This window comes from Pseudonaja textilis, chromosome Z (assembly GCF_049901715.1).
Source record: "Pseudonaja textilis isolate UNSWEBS1 chromosome Z, rPseTex1.2, whole genome shotgun sequence".
In the NCBI taxonomy this organism is placed as follows: domain Eukaryota; kingdom Metazoa; phylum Chordata; class Lepidosauria; order Squamata; family Elapidae; genus Pseudonaja; species Pseudonaja textilis.
This window is the reverse complement of record NC_142008.1, coordinates 44,706,570-44,722,692: the sequence shown is the minus strand read 5'-3', so window position 1 is coordinate 44,722,692 and position 16,123 is coordinate 44,706,570. Positions and strand designations below refer to the sequence as shown.

Here is a 16,123-nt window from a genome sequence, read left to right as displayed (position 1 = left end):
CTACTCCAGCCCACACAAATCATGGTCCAGAATAGATATGGCCTGGGTAAATAGTGAGCTATATAAAGAGATTCGGGACATAAAACTTTTGGTTAACACATGGGCAGACCACAACTCGATACAGATAGCATGGAAAAGTAGTCATTATAAAAAAGGCAGGTGGACACTTAATCCCCAAGTACTTAAAGAGAAGAATATATTCAAAAAGTTAAGGAAGAATTGATCAGCTTTTTCAAATGTAATAAAAAACAGGATACCTCATTGCAGAACCTATGGGATACAATGAAGGCATATTTAAGGGGAATATCGATAGCTTATATAGCAAATAGAAATAAAGAAAGAGAGAGGAAACAGAAAGCTTTATCAAAAAGGATAGAGAAATTGGAAAATAAGCAAATGAAAACCTCGGGAGCTGAGTATACCAGAAATGAACTAACATCAGTTAAACATGAGATGAATATTTTAGATCAAGAAGAATTAATTAAAAAATTATTATATACAAAACAAAACTATTTCGAACATGCAAGCAAACCCAGAAGGTGTCTGGCATATAAATTAAGAAAAGAAAATCAGAAAAGAACGATATACCAATTACAGGATAAAAATGGAATAATAGAGACAGACCAGGAGGAAAAAAAGGAAATTGTAAGAGAGTACTTTGAAGACCTTTATAAACAAGAAGCAGTTGACTTAAATAAAATAGAAGAATACTTGAAAGAAGGAACTCCTTATCCAATATTAGAGGACAAAAAAGATGTTGAACAAAGAAATAACTCTAGACAAGTTAAAGGAGGCGATTCAAAAACAAAAAAGAAATAAAATGCCAGGCCCAGATGGGTTACCAAATATATATTACCAAATATAAAGAAATAGGTGATAAATTAGAGGCAATATTATAAGAGGTTTGCAATGAGGTATTACTGGATGCTAAAATACCAGAATCTTGGAAGGAGGCATACATAATATTAATTCCGAAAGAGGGCACAGATGCTAACCAAACAAAGAATTACAGACCAATATCCCTTTTAAACTCAGACTACAAAATTTTTATGGCAGTAATGGCGGAAAGATTAAAGAAAATACTTAGTAATAAAATTCACTTGGACCAAAATGGATTTCTTCCCACGAGGCAGATCAGATATAACACAAGAACAATAACAGATATATTGGAATATCATGAAAAGCATCCAGGAAGCCAAATGGCCTTCGTCTTCCTGGATGCACAAAAGGCCTTTGATAATTTAAATTGGGACTTTATGAAAAAGCAGATTAATTTGATTGATTTTGGAGATAATTTTGTAAAAATGTTGAATGCAATCTATGCCACACAAAAGGCCAATGTATTATTAAACGGAGAAATTACGAAATCATTAGAGATAAGGAAGGGGGTCAGAAAGGGATGTCCACTTTCACCTCTGCTTTTTATAACTATTTTGGAAACTTTGCTGGATAGAATTAGATTAAGTAAGGAAATTAAAGGAATTAAAATTTAAAACCAAGAATATACATTACAAGCCTTTGCAGATGATATGGTTTTTGTCATAGAAGACCCAATAGACTCAGGACCAGCTCTACTAAATGAAATAGACAAATTTGGTAAATTAGCAGGATTAAAAATTAATAAAGAAAAAACCAAAATGTTAGTTAAAAACATAACAAATAATAAACAAAAAAATGGAAGAAAAGATGGGATTACAAATTGTAAATAAAATTAAATATTTAGGAATCTGGTTAAGAGCTAGAACATTAAACCTGCGAGAGGATAATTATACTAAATTACTGAAACAGATTGAAAAGGACTTGGAAAATTGAAATAAGATGCAAATTTCATTATTAGGTAGAATAGCAACAATCAAAATGAATGTTCTACCTAAAATATTATATTTATTTCAAACAAACCTGATATTGCTGGACAAAAAATTCTTTAAAGATTTAGATAAAATTGTAATGAAATTTATCTGGGCAAAGAAGAAAACAAGGATAAAAAAAAATTATTTACAAGATAATAAAAGCAGGGGTGGATTCGGACTACCTGTCTGGGAGACATATTATAGAGCAGCGGCATTAGTGTGGATAAAAGATTGGATTGACTTAAGGAATAACAGGATTTTACAATTGGTGGGACATGATTTACAGCTAGGCTGGCATGCATTTTTATGGAACCCGAACAGTAAAAATAATTTATATTTTACCAGACATGTATTCCGAAAATCTTTAATTAAAGTTTGGACTGAAATAAGAAAGAATCATTATACTAAAATCCCAAGGTGGTTCTCAATGATGGAGGCAATGTTTCATTTAAACACAATGGACATCAGTAAAAAAACTTAAATATTACCGAATATTAGATAGTGAAGGAAAAATTAAAATGAAACAGGAACTAGAATTTTAAGAGAAAGCTATTGATAATTGGTCATATTTTCAAATAAAATTGAGATACAACAAAGACGTCAAAGAATATGGAATTGAAGTAAAAGATACATATTTGGATAAAACACTTCTAAATCCTGAGAAAAGCTCAATTTCCAAATTATATAATTATTTATTATAATATGAAATGGCTGAGAAAATTGTGAAAGGTCCCATGTTGGCTTGGGAAAAAATTTTTGGTTATAGCATTGATGACTAGGAAGAAATCTGGCAGAAAAATTTGACACTAACCAAATCAGTAGCGCAAAAGGAGAATTTATACAAAATGATGTACAGATGGCATCTGGCGCCCTCCAGATTGGCTAAAATATTTCCGACAGCCAATCCTTGCTGCTGGAAAAGTAAAGGGAAATTTAGTACATACTTTCATTCATGGTGGACTTGTCCTGAGATAAAGAAATATTGGCTAAAAATAAAAACGTGGATAGAAAAAATTATAGAGAGTGGGCTGGAGTGAAAACCGGAACTATTTTTGCTGGGAACAATTAAAGGGGACTACTCCGCTAAAGTAAAATATCTGACCATCCATTTATTAACTGCGGCACGTATCTCACTAGCACAATATTGGAAAAACCCAAATGTACCACCAATACAGGTTGTTATTCAGAAAACATATGAATGTGCCCAACTGGAGAGGCTTACACTTAAAATTAACAGGAAGGAGGATACAGATTATTACTGGATATGGGACAAATGGCATAAGTGGGTAGACAATAAAAGGGGAAACATATAAGTGAACCTAAGATAGAAATTATATCCAGCGATTCATAATATATTAAGTACAATTAAAGGTTTTAAATCTTCTTTTCTTTGTTCTACTATTATTAGTATTAGCTATTTATAATATTTTTGTGTTTATTAGTTAAAAAACATGAATGTATTAGTAATAGAAGAGTGGTTATAATCCAACGTGAAAATAAATGAAGTATATTGTGAATTATTTAGTACTTAGGATGTGATAAGCTTTGAACATGTGACCAGTACTAGCCAATAATGATATTTAGGACTCACCAAATTCAACAACAAATGTAAAAAATTATGTGTTATTATTGTCTTTGTATTTTTGAAATGGTATGTTTTTAAATTTGTAAATAATTTTTTTTTAAACTTAAAAAAAAAGCAATTCCATTCCATCAGAGGTTGTCAATAAGGCTAAATTTTAGACTTGTCCTCCCAGAAATGTTTTAACTACTTTTCCTCATTGCTGATTTGTCTACATTGTTTACATCAGTGGTTACCAAACTTTTTCAGTCCACCGTCCCCTTGGTGCTACAAACTCATCCTCAGTGCCCCCCACCTAACAACCAGTTATGTGGGCATGGCCTAATTTGTGGGTGTGGCTTGGTGGTCATGTGACTGGATGGGCGTGACCAGGTGGCTATGTGACTGGTAAACCAAACACAAGTGATCCTCACTTAATGGCTGGTTGCTTAGCAAGTGTTCTAATTTATGACTGACCTCCCTAGAGCTACTTGACCTGTTTTTGGAGTTTTGACAGCCACGCACACATACACACTCCCTTCTAACCCTGCTGGAGCAGGTGGTTGGATTAGATATCTCATTCACTTTCTCCTCCCTTCCTTTCTTTCTTTCTTTCTTCCTTCCTTTCTTTCTTTCTTTCTTTCTTTCTTTCTTTCTTTCTTTCTTTCTTTCTTTCTTTCTTTCTTTCTTTCTTTCTTTCTTTCTTTCTTTCTTTCTTTCTTTCTTTCTTTCTTTCTTTCTTTCTTTCTTTCTTTCTTTCTTTCTTTCTGTCCCTTCCTTCCATACCCCATTTTCTTTGTCTATCCCTTTTCTTCCTTTCTCTTCCTTTCTCTCTCCCTTTTTTCTTTCTTTCCCTTTTCTTTCTTTTCTTTCTTGTCTCTTCTCTCTTTCCCTCTCTCTTTCTCTCCCTCCCTCCATATATCCCATTCACTTTCTCCTCCCTCCCTCCCTTTTTTCTTTCTGTCCCTTCCTTCCCTTCCCCCTTTCTGTCTATCCCTCTTCTTCCTTTCTCTCTCCTTTTTCTTTCTTTCCCTTTTCTTTCCCTACTTTCTTGTCTCTTCCTCTCTCTCTTTTTCTTTCTTTCTTTCTTTCTTTCTTTCTTTCTTTCTTTCTTTCTTTCTTTCTTTCTTTCTTTCTTTCTTTCTCTCTTTCCCTCTCTCTCTTTCTCTTTCTCTATCCCTTCCTTTGCTTTCTCCTCCTAAGCTAGGAGACCCACCTGAAACACACACACACACATACACATACACGGTCTCTCTCTTCCAACAAGGTAGTCACCCGGCAGTATCGCTCGTGACGAGTCTCCCAGAGTCCCAGGGACCGGGCGCGATTGTCCATTCATGCCTGGTCCTGCGTTGCCCGGAAAAGCTGGCAGGTAAGGCTTCCGGGTCCAACAAAGGGGCAGCAGGCAGGACTTCCACCCCTCCCTCTTTGGGGAAAGGACTGGGAATTTCAATCAAGGCTGCAGCCTTGCCCACCGCAGCAGTCTGGGCTTTCCCGACTGCCTACAAACTTACCTTACTCCCGTGGCCGGTGGCAGAGGGAAAGTTAAGCCAGTCAGGGAAGACCCATTGCTACTCGGCTCCCTGCCAGCCCACATCTCATCAGCTGCTGGGGCTCGTGGGTTGCAGCTGCTGAGCGAGAGTGCGGGAGGCAACCAGGAAGCACGAGGCTTACGCCACCTGCATCCCCCTCTGCCAGCCACCCCTCAAACGTTTTAGCTGAGTGCGGGCCGCCGCTATGCAAGCTCCATGGGTGGAAGATCCTCTCTCATGAGGCTTGACTCACATCATTCTCACAGCGGCAGCCCACATTCAGCCAGGCTGGCGGGCGGCAGAGAGAAGCGGCAGCAGACAAGAGGAGCCCCTAGCAGGCAAGGCCCAGCAGCTGCAGAGAATCCAGGCAGGACCCAAGCAGCAAGGGCAGCCCTGGCTCGCCTTCCTCTCAGCCACCAGCAAGCCAGGCAAGCGGGGTGGGTGGGGGAAGCTGAATTGCGCCCTGTGAGAGGCCCACCTCCAGCACTCCTCTGCCGCCCCCTTGCCTCTTAGCGCCCTCCAAGTCATCCCACTGCTCCCAGGGGGCGGTACCGCCCACTTGGGAACCACTGGTCTACATTATTTCCATTAATCATCTGGGGTCCTATGAAGACACAGTATTTTGTTTATATTTACATAATTTTACCATTTGACAGTGAGCCATGATAGCTCTTAAATTTCCTTTAATAGTATTATTCTCTGGAACCAAAGGAACAATCAATACAGCATAATATGCTTTCCTACTCCTAAAATTTGTTAACCAAAAGACTGGTGGCAGATACTATAAATTCCTATTGCACAAAGATTCTTCAATATCTCAGACTGAAGATGTACCTAATTACTTGCTTCAATTTTTTTACAAAATATTTCTTTGTTTTACTATTCCTTCTATTCTTATGGGCATAAAAAGTTTCCCAGGTTCCTGACTTCCATTGTCTAGGTTCAATTAAGGACAAATTAGAACTTTTTACTATCATTTTATTTTGCCCAAATGTATCATATATTGTTTTTTTGCTATTGGGTTGAAACTAAGGTTCAATACTTGAAGGATATTGATAAGATGCAAAGGAGATTTACTTAAGTGGCAAATGTTCTGTACATAGTATTTTATGGAATACTGAACTGAATATTTGGCTGCTGCCAACTTTTTTATATACTATGTTTATTGAATGTGGATGAGATTCAGTTTTAAAAGGTAAAATATTTTAATTCCCTCAGGTAAAAATATAACTCTTCAACTAAGTTTTTTTCAATAAGAATTTATTACAAACATTGATTAATGGAGAATTGCAATACAGATAGAAAAATCTAGACTTTACAATATCTAGGTTCCAACTTTACTGAAATAGGACCCAATCACAGTATGAACGAACACTGATTTGTGCCTGAAGTATGATGAATTAATGTGTAATATACAGAAACAAAAAAAGCCAAAATATGCCCTATGGAGATAAAGATTAAGATTATGCTATACAAAGTGACAATGAAAACTGTGACTCCCTGATTTCATGGGTTGTACACATCCAGTTTTTCTTGTTATATTAATTTGTTCAAAGCATAGCTGGGCTGAACAATAATAGCACTATACAGTAATTTTGTCTGTGTGCATTTGCTATATCTTTTCCTTTAGTTTGAACATATATTGAAGTTGTAATAGAGAAGAACAACAATACAAGCTATTCTGTTCTCTTTTCCTGTTTCATTTTATTCTTCCCCATACAATTCCCCATATAATATGCACCATCCCATGCTGTTAAAATTATACTATGTAAATGTTATGAATTGAAATAAATGTTGGATAACTTTTTTGCCAAAACACATCTATTTTACTTTCTCTTTTAAAGAATCTAACAGTTCTTAAAAATGTAAGATTGAAGGGAAATTTAAAGATCTTTCTTTAAAAGAAAATCTGTGTAGATGTAGGAAGATTCACAAAAGTAAAGTAAGTTCCCTGAAAAATATGTGATACTTTTCCTCTAAATATTTCAAATATTTCCTCTATATTTTACTTCAATTTCCATCAATTCACAAAGAGGAGTGTCACCAACATATGGAACAAGATCTGGCATTTGCCTATTACATGCACAGCGTAAAACCTTCAGTTGGAAATTGCAAAATTACAATTGAAATAAATTATTTTATGAAGCATTTCTATCTTGCCCAAGATAATTGAGCATTATTTTGGCAAGTATTTGCCAAAATTGAATGTATGACTACTACTTTAAAAGTATTGAAGAATTTGCTTTTATTAAATAATATATCGTATTAAATTGGAAACAGAAATAGGCTTAATGAAATAAAAATATCTACCACACTGACATTAATACTTCTAAACAAATAGTTATTTCCATAGAAGCAAACTAAATGTACTGATGACCATGTACATATTAACTTTCATGATTAGAAATAATTGTAAAGATTTAAAGATTTAATCTTGGCTAAATTCTGAAAGTGGATGGATATTAAGTTGGCAAACATGTAATTCAGACTAGTTGAAGTACAATAGAATTTTAAATGCTCCCACTATTTATAATAAATGGAAGTGACAAAATCCAGATCCTATAAAAGTTCAGTATTTGACACAGATTCATTGTACTTTTATAAGAGCTTAATAATGAATAAAAATAAGTCTTCCAAAAATGAAAATATGTCTTTAATACATTTTCACTAAATGTGCCTACCAACCAGCCAGATCAATAATCACAATAAAAATAAAATATTTACTGCTCAGAGGCTGTTTTGATTTGTCTTCCATCATTATTTATTCAAGATGCAAAAAAATAAGCCACATGAAAACACTCTAAATAATAACCAGATCTTTTCATCATAAGTCTAACAAAACTGAAGAAACATTTATATTAGATGAATTATCATACGGTATAAAAAACTTCAAAACTTACCTACAGTTTGGAGGTGGGTCTAATGTAATTTCTGCAAGTTCCTTCTGAATCCTTAAGAGAAAAGAAACACATATTAAAAGTTTCCTTCCAATTTTATTGGAGGTAGTTAATCACTGGGAATAAAAAATTTTAATTACAAATTAAAAGATTATCTCATATAATTTAATATATTTCAGCATTATTCATGGCTATGAAGTGGAAGGGAAATACTTACATAGACAAAAAGTATAGCTTCCATCCCAAAAGACAGTGACACAGAACATATTTATGATTGTAGAGGTGTTTCTTCTACCCTGATCACATCTACTCCCCATCTCTGCCCTTTTGGTGCCCTGTACTCTAGTGCAGTAGTTGCCAACTGATGGTTCGCAGCCCACTGGTGGTCCGTGAGAAAATTTGGGTGGTCCGCAGAGAAATGTCACCCCGAGAGCACCCCCAAAGCAATTAATCCAGGCTGCATGGGATCACAGGCCTGCGCCGCCCACATGGCTCGCAGGAACCCTCTCTGCCCACTCACTCCTTACCTGGCAAACTTGCCTGCTAAGTTGTTATTTTTCCTTTTTTTCCCCCGACCATCAGCTGTTCTGCTGTTCCGGGAGATTTAGATTAGCTAGAAAGTAGGAAACCATTGGATTTCTTGCTTTCTAGCTAATATTTAGATCTTTGGCTCTGCTTTTAAGCAGAGCCAAACCTTCCTTAGGACTGAAGCTTTAGTGCAGGTAGCCGATGGAAGAATCATAGATCTCTAAGTGAATCTGTGATTTTATGAGCAATTCAATCTACCTGCCTCCTTTGCCTCATTTTGGATAAAAGTTGCTCTTTTTTATAAAAAAAATCAATATTTACATAAATATTTATAATATTTACATACAAGCCATGCCCAGCCAGTGACATGACTATCAAGCCACACCCACAAATTAGGCCACACCCACAGAAACGGTTAAGAAATTTGAATCCCACCCCTGCCTGTGTGTGTGTGTGTGAGGGAGGAAGAGGGGAAGAGAGGTTAGATATCTCTCTCTCTCTCTCTCTCTCTCCCTCCCTCCCTCCCTCCCCCCCTCTCTCACCAATGTCAGCAAGCCACTGTCAGTCAAAATTCATATTAGTGTTCCCGGGATTTAAAATTAGGAGTTTGGTGGTCCCTAAGGTCCAAAAGGTTGGTGACCCCTGCTCTAGTGCTCCCAGTTCTTTGCAGTCTTCTTGTTCCCACTGCAAGATCATCTGTCCTGTCCTGTGCTAAGGCAGCTACTAGCCATGTGAGCTTTTCTTCCTGAGATTATGGCAGCAGTTTTCTTCAAGACCTATTTGGGGAGGGAGGGAGGCCTTGTGTGGCCAGCAACTATCTCATGAAAGGACACTGTATATATGTCCTCTTTCAATTTCTGAGCAAGATGATGATAAAAACTGCTCCTTAAAATGCAGTGGCTGAGGCTTTGGCTGCACTGCTAGGTTTGGGAGGCTAAGGCTGCCAAAGATGGCTGGGACTTCTTCCTGAATCGCAGCTTGGGAGCTTCTTGAAACCCTAGAGTATGATGCACCAAGAAACCCCTGAGCCGTAGTGCAGCAAGAAGCCCTTAGAACATTTCTGAGGCTGCTTTTCACTCGTAAGGCATGGTGGAGGGTGGCAGAGATTGGTGTATGTGTGAAGGCAGCTGGTGGGAGTTAAAGAGAAAGCAGCCCTTATTTTGGAAGAACAGAGATTCAGGGCTGGAGGGTCCAAGCCAGTAATAGCTTGAATTGAGGTTGATCCTTGATTGGTAGGATTTGGATAATAATGGTAATGGGTAATGATGGTATCGTTATTGCTAAATGATGCAGACATGTGATGTTGAGCTTTGTGACCATATTTACTAGGAATGGAAATCCTAATCCCAACTGTCAACATAACTCAAGGATACCTGTAATTTGAAAATAAATGAATACAAAACTTTTTAACTAAATAAGAATTATACGAATTCAGGTTATGTAATGGCTAATGTCTTCTAGAACAAAATTTCTTAAGCCAAATGCCCTATAACCCCAGTACCCCCAAACACCTAGAAAATGTTTCATGAGATAGTCTACTTATCTGCATTTATTTCATCCCTCATAGTGAAATGATTACTATGTCAAAAATGAAATATGTGTATTGTATCATATTTAGTTCCCTATCAAAGTCTATTTACTTACAAATATGTTTGTTATCAGATTTTGATCCTGAGAATAAAGGTGTTATGCAAACTGGATATCCATTGATTCCCCCCACCCCCCCCGCAAATATAGCTTCCTAATATTAAAAGCAAATTACACTGGCCTGGTCACTAAATTTGAGGTCCATTCATCCAGGAGGAGGGAATACGCTGAATGGACCTAAAATTCTTTATCCCCTTCATATGCAACGTGAGGAAGCCAGCAGAGAAGATTGCAAATGATAATCACTTGATCAGACAGCACTTATAACCAACCATAAATGTGAATAGGTTGCCAAGTAATCAAAATGCCAACATGTAATTGTGCGGAGGATGCCCAGAAGTGGTTTATTTGCCATAAAAAATCCATTTCCAATCAGTCTTTAAACAAGTGATTGTACCATATTTTGGGGATGACTTGACAACTGACTTAACAACTTTAGTTAAAGGATCATCATATTTAATTTGTATTTGTATTACTTATTTATTTGAACAGGTATAAGAAATTTGTAGATTATGCAAAACTGAATAATACAGCTAATACTCTAGAAAGCAGGAATAAAATTAAAAACAATCCTGGTAATTTAGAGAAAGGGATTGAAAATAATAGAATGAAATAAGCATAGCATAAACATAAATACAGGGTAGTGGGATTAGTAAAATACATTTGAAAATTATACTGACATCATTAATCAGATATTGAATATGAATTGGCAGTATTACCACAATCTTTGCATCAACAGAAATATAGTTTCCAAATTATGGGAAGCCATAAAATCATTCTTGTCAACACTGGCTATATTGTGTCCAGCTCTGGGCATCACATTTGAAGAATGTTTTGGTGGAACTCAACAGGTACAAAAAAGAAAAACAAGGATGATGAGGAAATTGAAACTAAATGATTGAGGACAAAGTAAAAAAAAATTAGGGTGCAGTAGAGCCTTAAGGAAAAAAGACTGAATGAGGTCTTGAGAACTTATTGTATAGAAGAAAGCCACAACCCATTTTGTAACATTTTAGTTTATAGGGTATAAAGTATCTTAGTTTTAAGATAGCAGTTAATCATGGGGGGCTGGGGAATAGAAACAATTATTTGATAGCAGAACCAGTTATCTGTGAAATTAGGTAACCTCTTAATTAGCTAACTAAGACTTACCTAATACTATCTACATTTTACTGGATGCCCTGAAGCAATATATATATATATATATATATATATATATATATATATATATATATATATATATGTATATGTATATGTATATGTATATGTATATGTATATGTATATACACACACACACACACACACATACACTATATACAGTTTTAAGATATGTTTTAATTTGAATTTCTGAACTGAACAAAATGTTAAACTTAATGGCTTTAATGTATGCATGAATGTGCCTATGCGTGCATACACACACACACACACACAGAATAAGTCTCATCAATAAATAGCTATGCTAATTCCTGGTATTTTTGTATAATTCAATATGTAAAGGATTAGATTTAAAGTTACACACAATTAATATTATGTATATCTACCTTAATTTTCTTTATGTTAATAAAGATTTCAGAGGTACTGTTTCTGATAAATCATTAACTGACATAGTGTTAGTGATTGGGGACAAACCCCCAAGCAGAGTGCACAGCAGCAGTCAAGCCAGGCAGCCAAAATGAGAGAGAGGCTGGGCCCAAGAGTATACACACACTGGAGACAAATACACTGTTTATAGTTTTAAATAGTTATTTAATTCGCTTAGAGTTTAAGCATTGTCATTCAGTCCATATGTCATTTTCCAATATATCCATCCAGTAACCTAGTCCATTAACTAGTCAGTACAATGTCTTTATCTTCTCCTTCCGATACCTTTCTCTCGAAGACAACGCTGAGTATGCACAGGATATCAGCTCACCAAGTAAACAGTCCTTTTGTTCAGCACAGTAGCCAACAAGCATTCGTCTCATACAGGAGTAAACAGCAGGCAGCAGATAGCAGAGAGACCAGCGACCAGAGACCAGGAAGTGTTACGTTACTCTCACTGCCTTTTATTGCTGCTTGCAACCGCACCCTTAATTATCTAATTACATTGCAGTTTGGTGCTTAAAGCTACAAACACTTAAACCTAGGTTCATATATTTATTCACCCAAACTAGTTGGTGTATCCATATACCCAACACATAGGCAACAAGAAGATCTTTTCATTAATAATACCCAAATTGTGGGAATTATTACCTAACAATATTTGCCTGCAGAAAGTCACTTATATTAAATGGTACTAGGTTATATTAGCTAATATCAATGTGCCAATCCCTGGCTACATTGTTAACTAATGCAAATACCTTGAATTAGAATTTTAATCTTTTTTATTGTTTTTAATGTTATTATTATTTTTGTTTTTAAAAGTTTTTTTTTCATTTTTAATTGTAATAAATTTTTGAATTGTAACCCACCCAGAGTTATTGAGTATAATGGGTAGCCTTAGAAACGGAAAACAAATAAATAAATGATATAAATCTTTGTGTAAACAGTGTAACATAGATATTCCCAACTTTTTTTCCTTTAAATTAATTACTGCATGATATAAATGGTTTAGATTATCTTTAGATTATCTAAGCTTCACAAAAACTGAGTCAGCAAGATCTGTGTCTACCATAGCACATTTGACATCCTTATCCTCCCTTGCTGTCTGGAGAATTAAATATACTATTACAAAAATATAAAATCTCATGAAATGTTGTTTCAGACTGAAAATATAAGATTTTGAGCAAGAATTTCCAAAATCTTACAAAATAAAAAATAATGCAGATCTTTTGCAAAATATGGTATAGATATTCTGCATTTTATAAGCACAATTGAGCCTGGAATCTTGGTTGTTGAATGAAATGGTCATTAAGTAAGATGCATCTGACTGCTTCATTCAATGCCAGCAATCTTCACTCAATGATAGCAATTCCAGCTGCATAAATTAAGTGACCTGATGGGGAGAAGGCATAGGTTTCCCATACATTTCAGAAGGGGCGTCGTTCTTACCAAGACGCTCCTTCTCAGAGGGTGGAGATAGGATCTGGACAGCGTGGGATGACTCTGGTCTGTTTGCTCTTTAGACTGAGTTGTTTAAACTAAGGATACGCCTCTTCCGCCCCATGACCCCCAGTTTCTGATGAGGTCAAAGCGATGCAAGTGATTGTCAATGGCAACTGTCCCCCTACACCCGCACCCCAGACCAGACGGTCTCCAGGGTGGGGTGGATCCTATCTCCACCCTCTGAGAAAGAGCGTCTCAAGTAAGACCAGCGCCCCTTCTCCAGAGTGATGTCAATAGGATCCAGACAGTATGGGACATACCAAAGCTGATGTCCTATGGACGGGATTCTGGCTGGTCCTGAGTCTGTGATGCAGAAAGTACTCTTTGCAAGACCCGTCCTCCAAAAGCAGCTTCTGCCAAGGCAAATAATATATATAATGCCTAATAAAAGGTGACGGTGATGACCAGGTCGCCTCTCTACAAATTTCCTCCACCGAAGCCTGCGTGGCCCATGCAGCCGTCATGGCCGCTTCACATGGAGTGAGCCTTAAACTGTCTCGGCTTGGCAAGTCCTTGCACTTAATATGACTTAGCGATGCATCCTCTAATCCATCTACCAATGGCCAATGGTGTAATTTTCTGTCCCATTGTAGTCAGTTGGAACAACACAAACATGGCCTCTATCCTCCTGAAAGCTGCAGTCCAATGTGTGCCAGACCCTCTCCTGGGCATTAGATGGTGCCAGGCAGAAGTCCAGCAAGATCAATTCCTGAGCTCAATGGAAGTTCATCCTTGGGGATGAAGGCCGGGTCCAACCATAGGACTATTCTGTTGGCATGGAAAACACAGCAGTCCTGACTGATAGGGATGCAGCTCCGATATCCTCCTGGCCAATGTTATGCCCACGAGGAAGACCACCTTGTAAGTTAGAAAATGTAGGCTGACAGTTCTCAAAGACTCATAAGGTGCAGTCGTAAGTGCCTGAAGCACCCTGGATAGGTCCCAGGTGAGATACCTATGTACCACCGGCGGTTTCAAATTGGTGGCTCCTCTGAGAAACCTGCGTACCACTGGGAGCTGTGCTAGGGACTCTAGGTTCCCGAAAGTTAAGACAGTTGAAAGGGCTGCCACCTGTCTGCGAATAGTGGCAGGGGCCAGGCCCTTATCTAGCCCAGCCTGTAGAAAGTACTTGGGCCACCGTTGCTGAAATGTGCTGAAATTCCTTCTTCATACACCACACGCAGAGGCCCTTCATGTTGCATTATAAATTCTGGTGGTCAAAAGTGTTCTGGCCGCCTGAACTGTTCTAATCACCTGGGAGGAAAAGTTGTCCCTTGTCAGAATTCTCCTCTCAAATGCCAGACAGCAAATTGGAGCCACTGAGGCTCCGGATGGTCAATTGGCCACTGGCTGAGGGAGATCCTTTCATGGAAAATCCTCCATGGTCTGGTTATTGAGAGACCCACCAGGTCCGCGAATCATGGATGTCTGAGCAATGAGGGGATATAAGTAGAACTTCCGCTTTCTCTTGACCTTCCTGATCACCCCTGGGATGAGTGGAAGTGGGAGAAAGGCATAAAAGAGACCCCGCAGCCACTGGCACCAGAGCACGTTGACTCCTTCCACCCTGTTCTGGGAATCTCAAAAAAAAAACTTGTCAGCTGACTGTTCGAAAGAGTTGCAAAAAGGTCTACAATCATAAGACCAAAACAGTCTGATATCTCCTTGAACTGGGCTGGATGCAGGCACCACTCAAATTGGTTGACAGTGGACCTGCTCAGCCAGCCTGCCCTCACATTCTTTACTCCTGAAATGTGCTCTGCCTTGGTGGAACCTAGGTTCTTCTCCACCCCAGTGGCACAGCCATTCTGCCTCCTTCATGAGGGGTTTGAAATGGGTATCCCTGTTGGTTGATGTGGGCCTTGATGGTCACATTGTCCGTAAGGAGGATAATATGCTGTCCCGCAATCGTGTCCTTGAATTCCCTGAGAGCTAGATAGGCTGCTCATAGTTTTAGCCAATTTATGTTGTGTTTTAAGTTTATAGCTGACCTGCCCTCAGCCATTTGCTCTTGAAAATGAACCCTTCCAGCCCAAAAGGCTGGCATCTGTCATAATTGTTAGATGGCCCTGCTCTCTGAAAAAAACACCCCTTGGCCATTGCCAGGGACATCTATCAAAGTAAGGAAGTTATCACCTTTGGTAATACCCCTTCCACTGTCAGTGAATTGCTCCACCCTGACCTCTGATAAGGGAGCAGGAACCACTGCAGGTCCCTTGCATGCAGGTACAATTGCAATGCATCTTGTCCAGCAGTTGTGATAGCTGGGCTAGTGATGTGGTCTCGGAACTGACTCACCAATCCCTAGATGCCGGACCTTCGCTCTAGGGAGAGGGAAACCACCCCGGCCACTGTATCTATTATGGCCCCCAGGTATAATAGGTAAGTGGGTGGTGTTAAGTGGCTCTTGCTCGTGTTGATCAAGAACTCGTGGTCCTGCATGCCTGCATGGTAATCCTTAGGTCCTCTTCTACTTTCCTGGGTGATGACGATTGGATTAGAATATCATCCAAGTAGCATTGTATACGAACTGGAATGGTTCTGAGATGGGCTGTCAATGCTGCCAGAATCTTGGTGAAGCTTCTGGGTGCCAACACCAGGCCACACGGGAGAGCTCAATATTGCAGATGCTTGCCCATGAAGCAGAATCTCAGGTATCGATGGTGATCTGGGCAAATCAGTATGTGCAGGTAAGCTTCCATGAGATCAATGGATGTCAAATAATCTCCCTCCCTGACACTCCCTAGGATGGATTGCTGAGTGTGCATTTTGAATTTTTGGTATATCAGGTAACAATTCAGTCCTTTGAGATTGAGAATTGCTCTCCACCCCTCTGAGCTCTTTGAATGACGAATAATATTGAGTAAAATCCATGCCCCTGCTGGTCTTCTGGAACTGGCTCTATATCCTGGATAGCCAGTAAATGCTGAATAGTGGCTTCCATTAGGTTTCTCTTGGTTGCATTGTTCGAAATGGGGCTACGGATAAAAAACCTCGGTGGACTGGATGGGAATTCTAGGGATA

The 16,123-nt window shown here is 38.3% G+C and overlaps 1 protein-coding gene across 2 annotated transcripts in view; it reads right to left on the bottom strand.

Annotated features, from left to right (window-relative positions):
- The window catches only part of LOC113441304 (ubiquitin-conjugating enzyme E2 E2), a 92,939-nt gene that overhangs the window by 49,894 nt on the left and 26,922 nt on the right, over positions 1 to 16,123 (bottom strand). For both annotated transcript variants that reach the window (XM_026708234.2, XM_087915611.1), the window contains exon 3: positions 7,844 to 7,894. In XM_026708234.2, the coding sequence (XP_026564019.1) occupies positions 7,844 to 7,894 (51 nt within the window). The remainder of the gene's footprint in view (positions 1 to 7,843; positions 7,895 to 16,123) is intronic.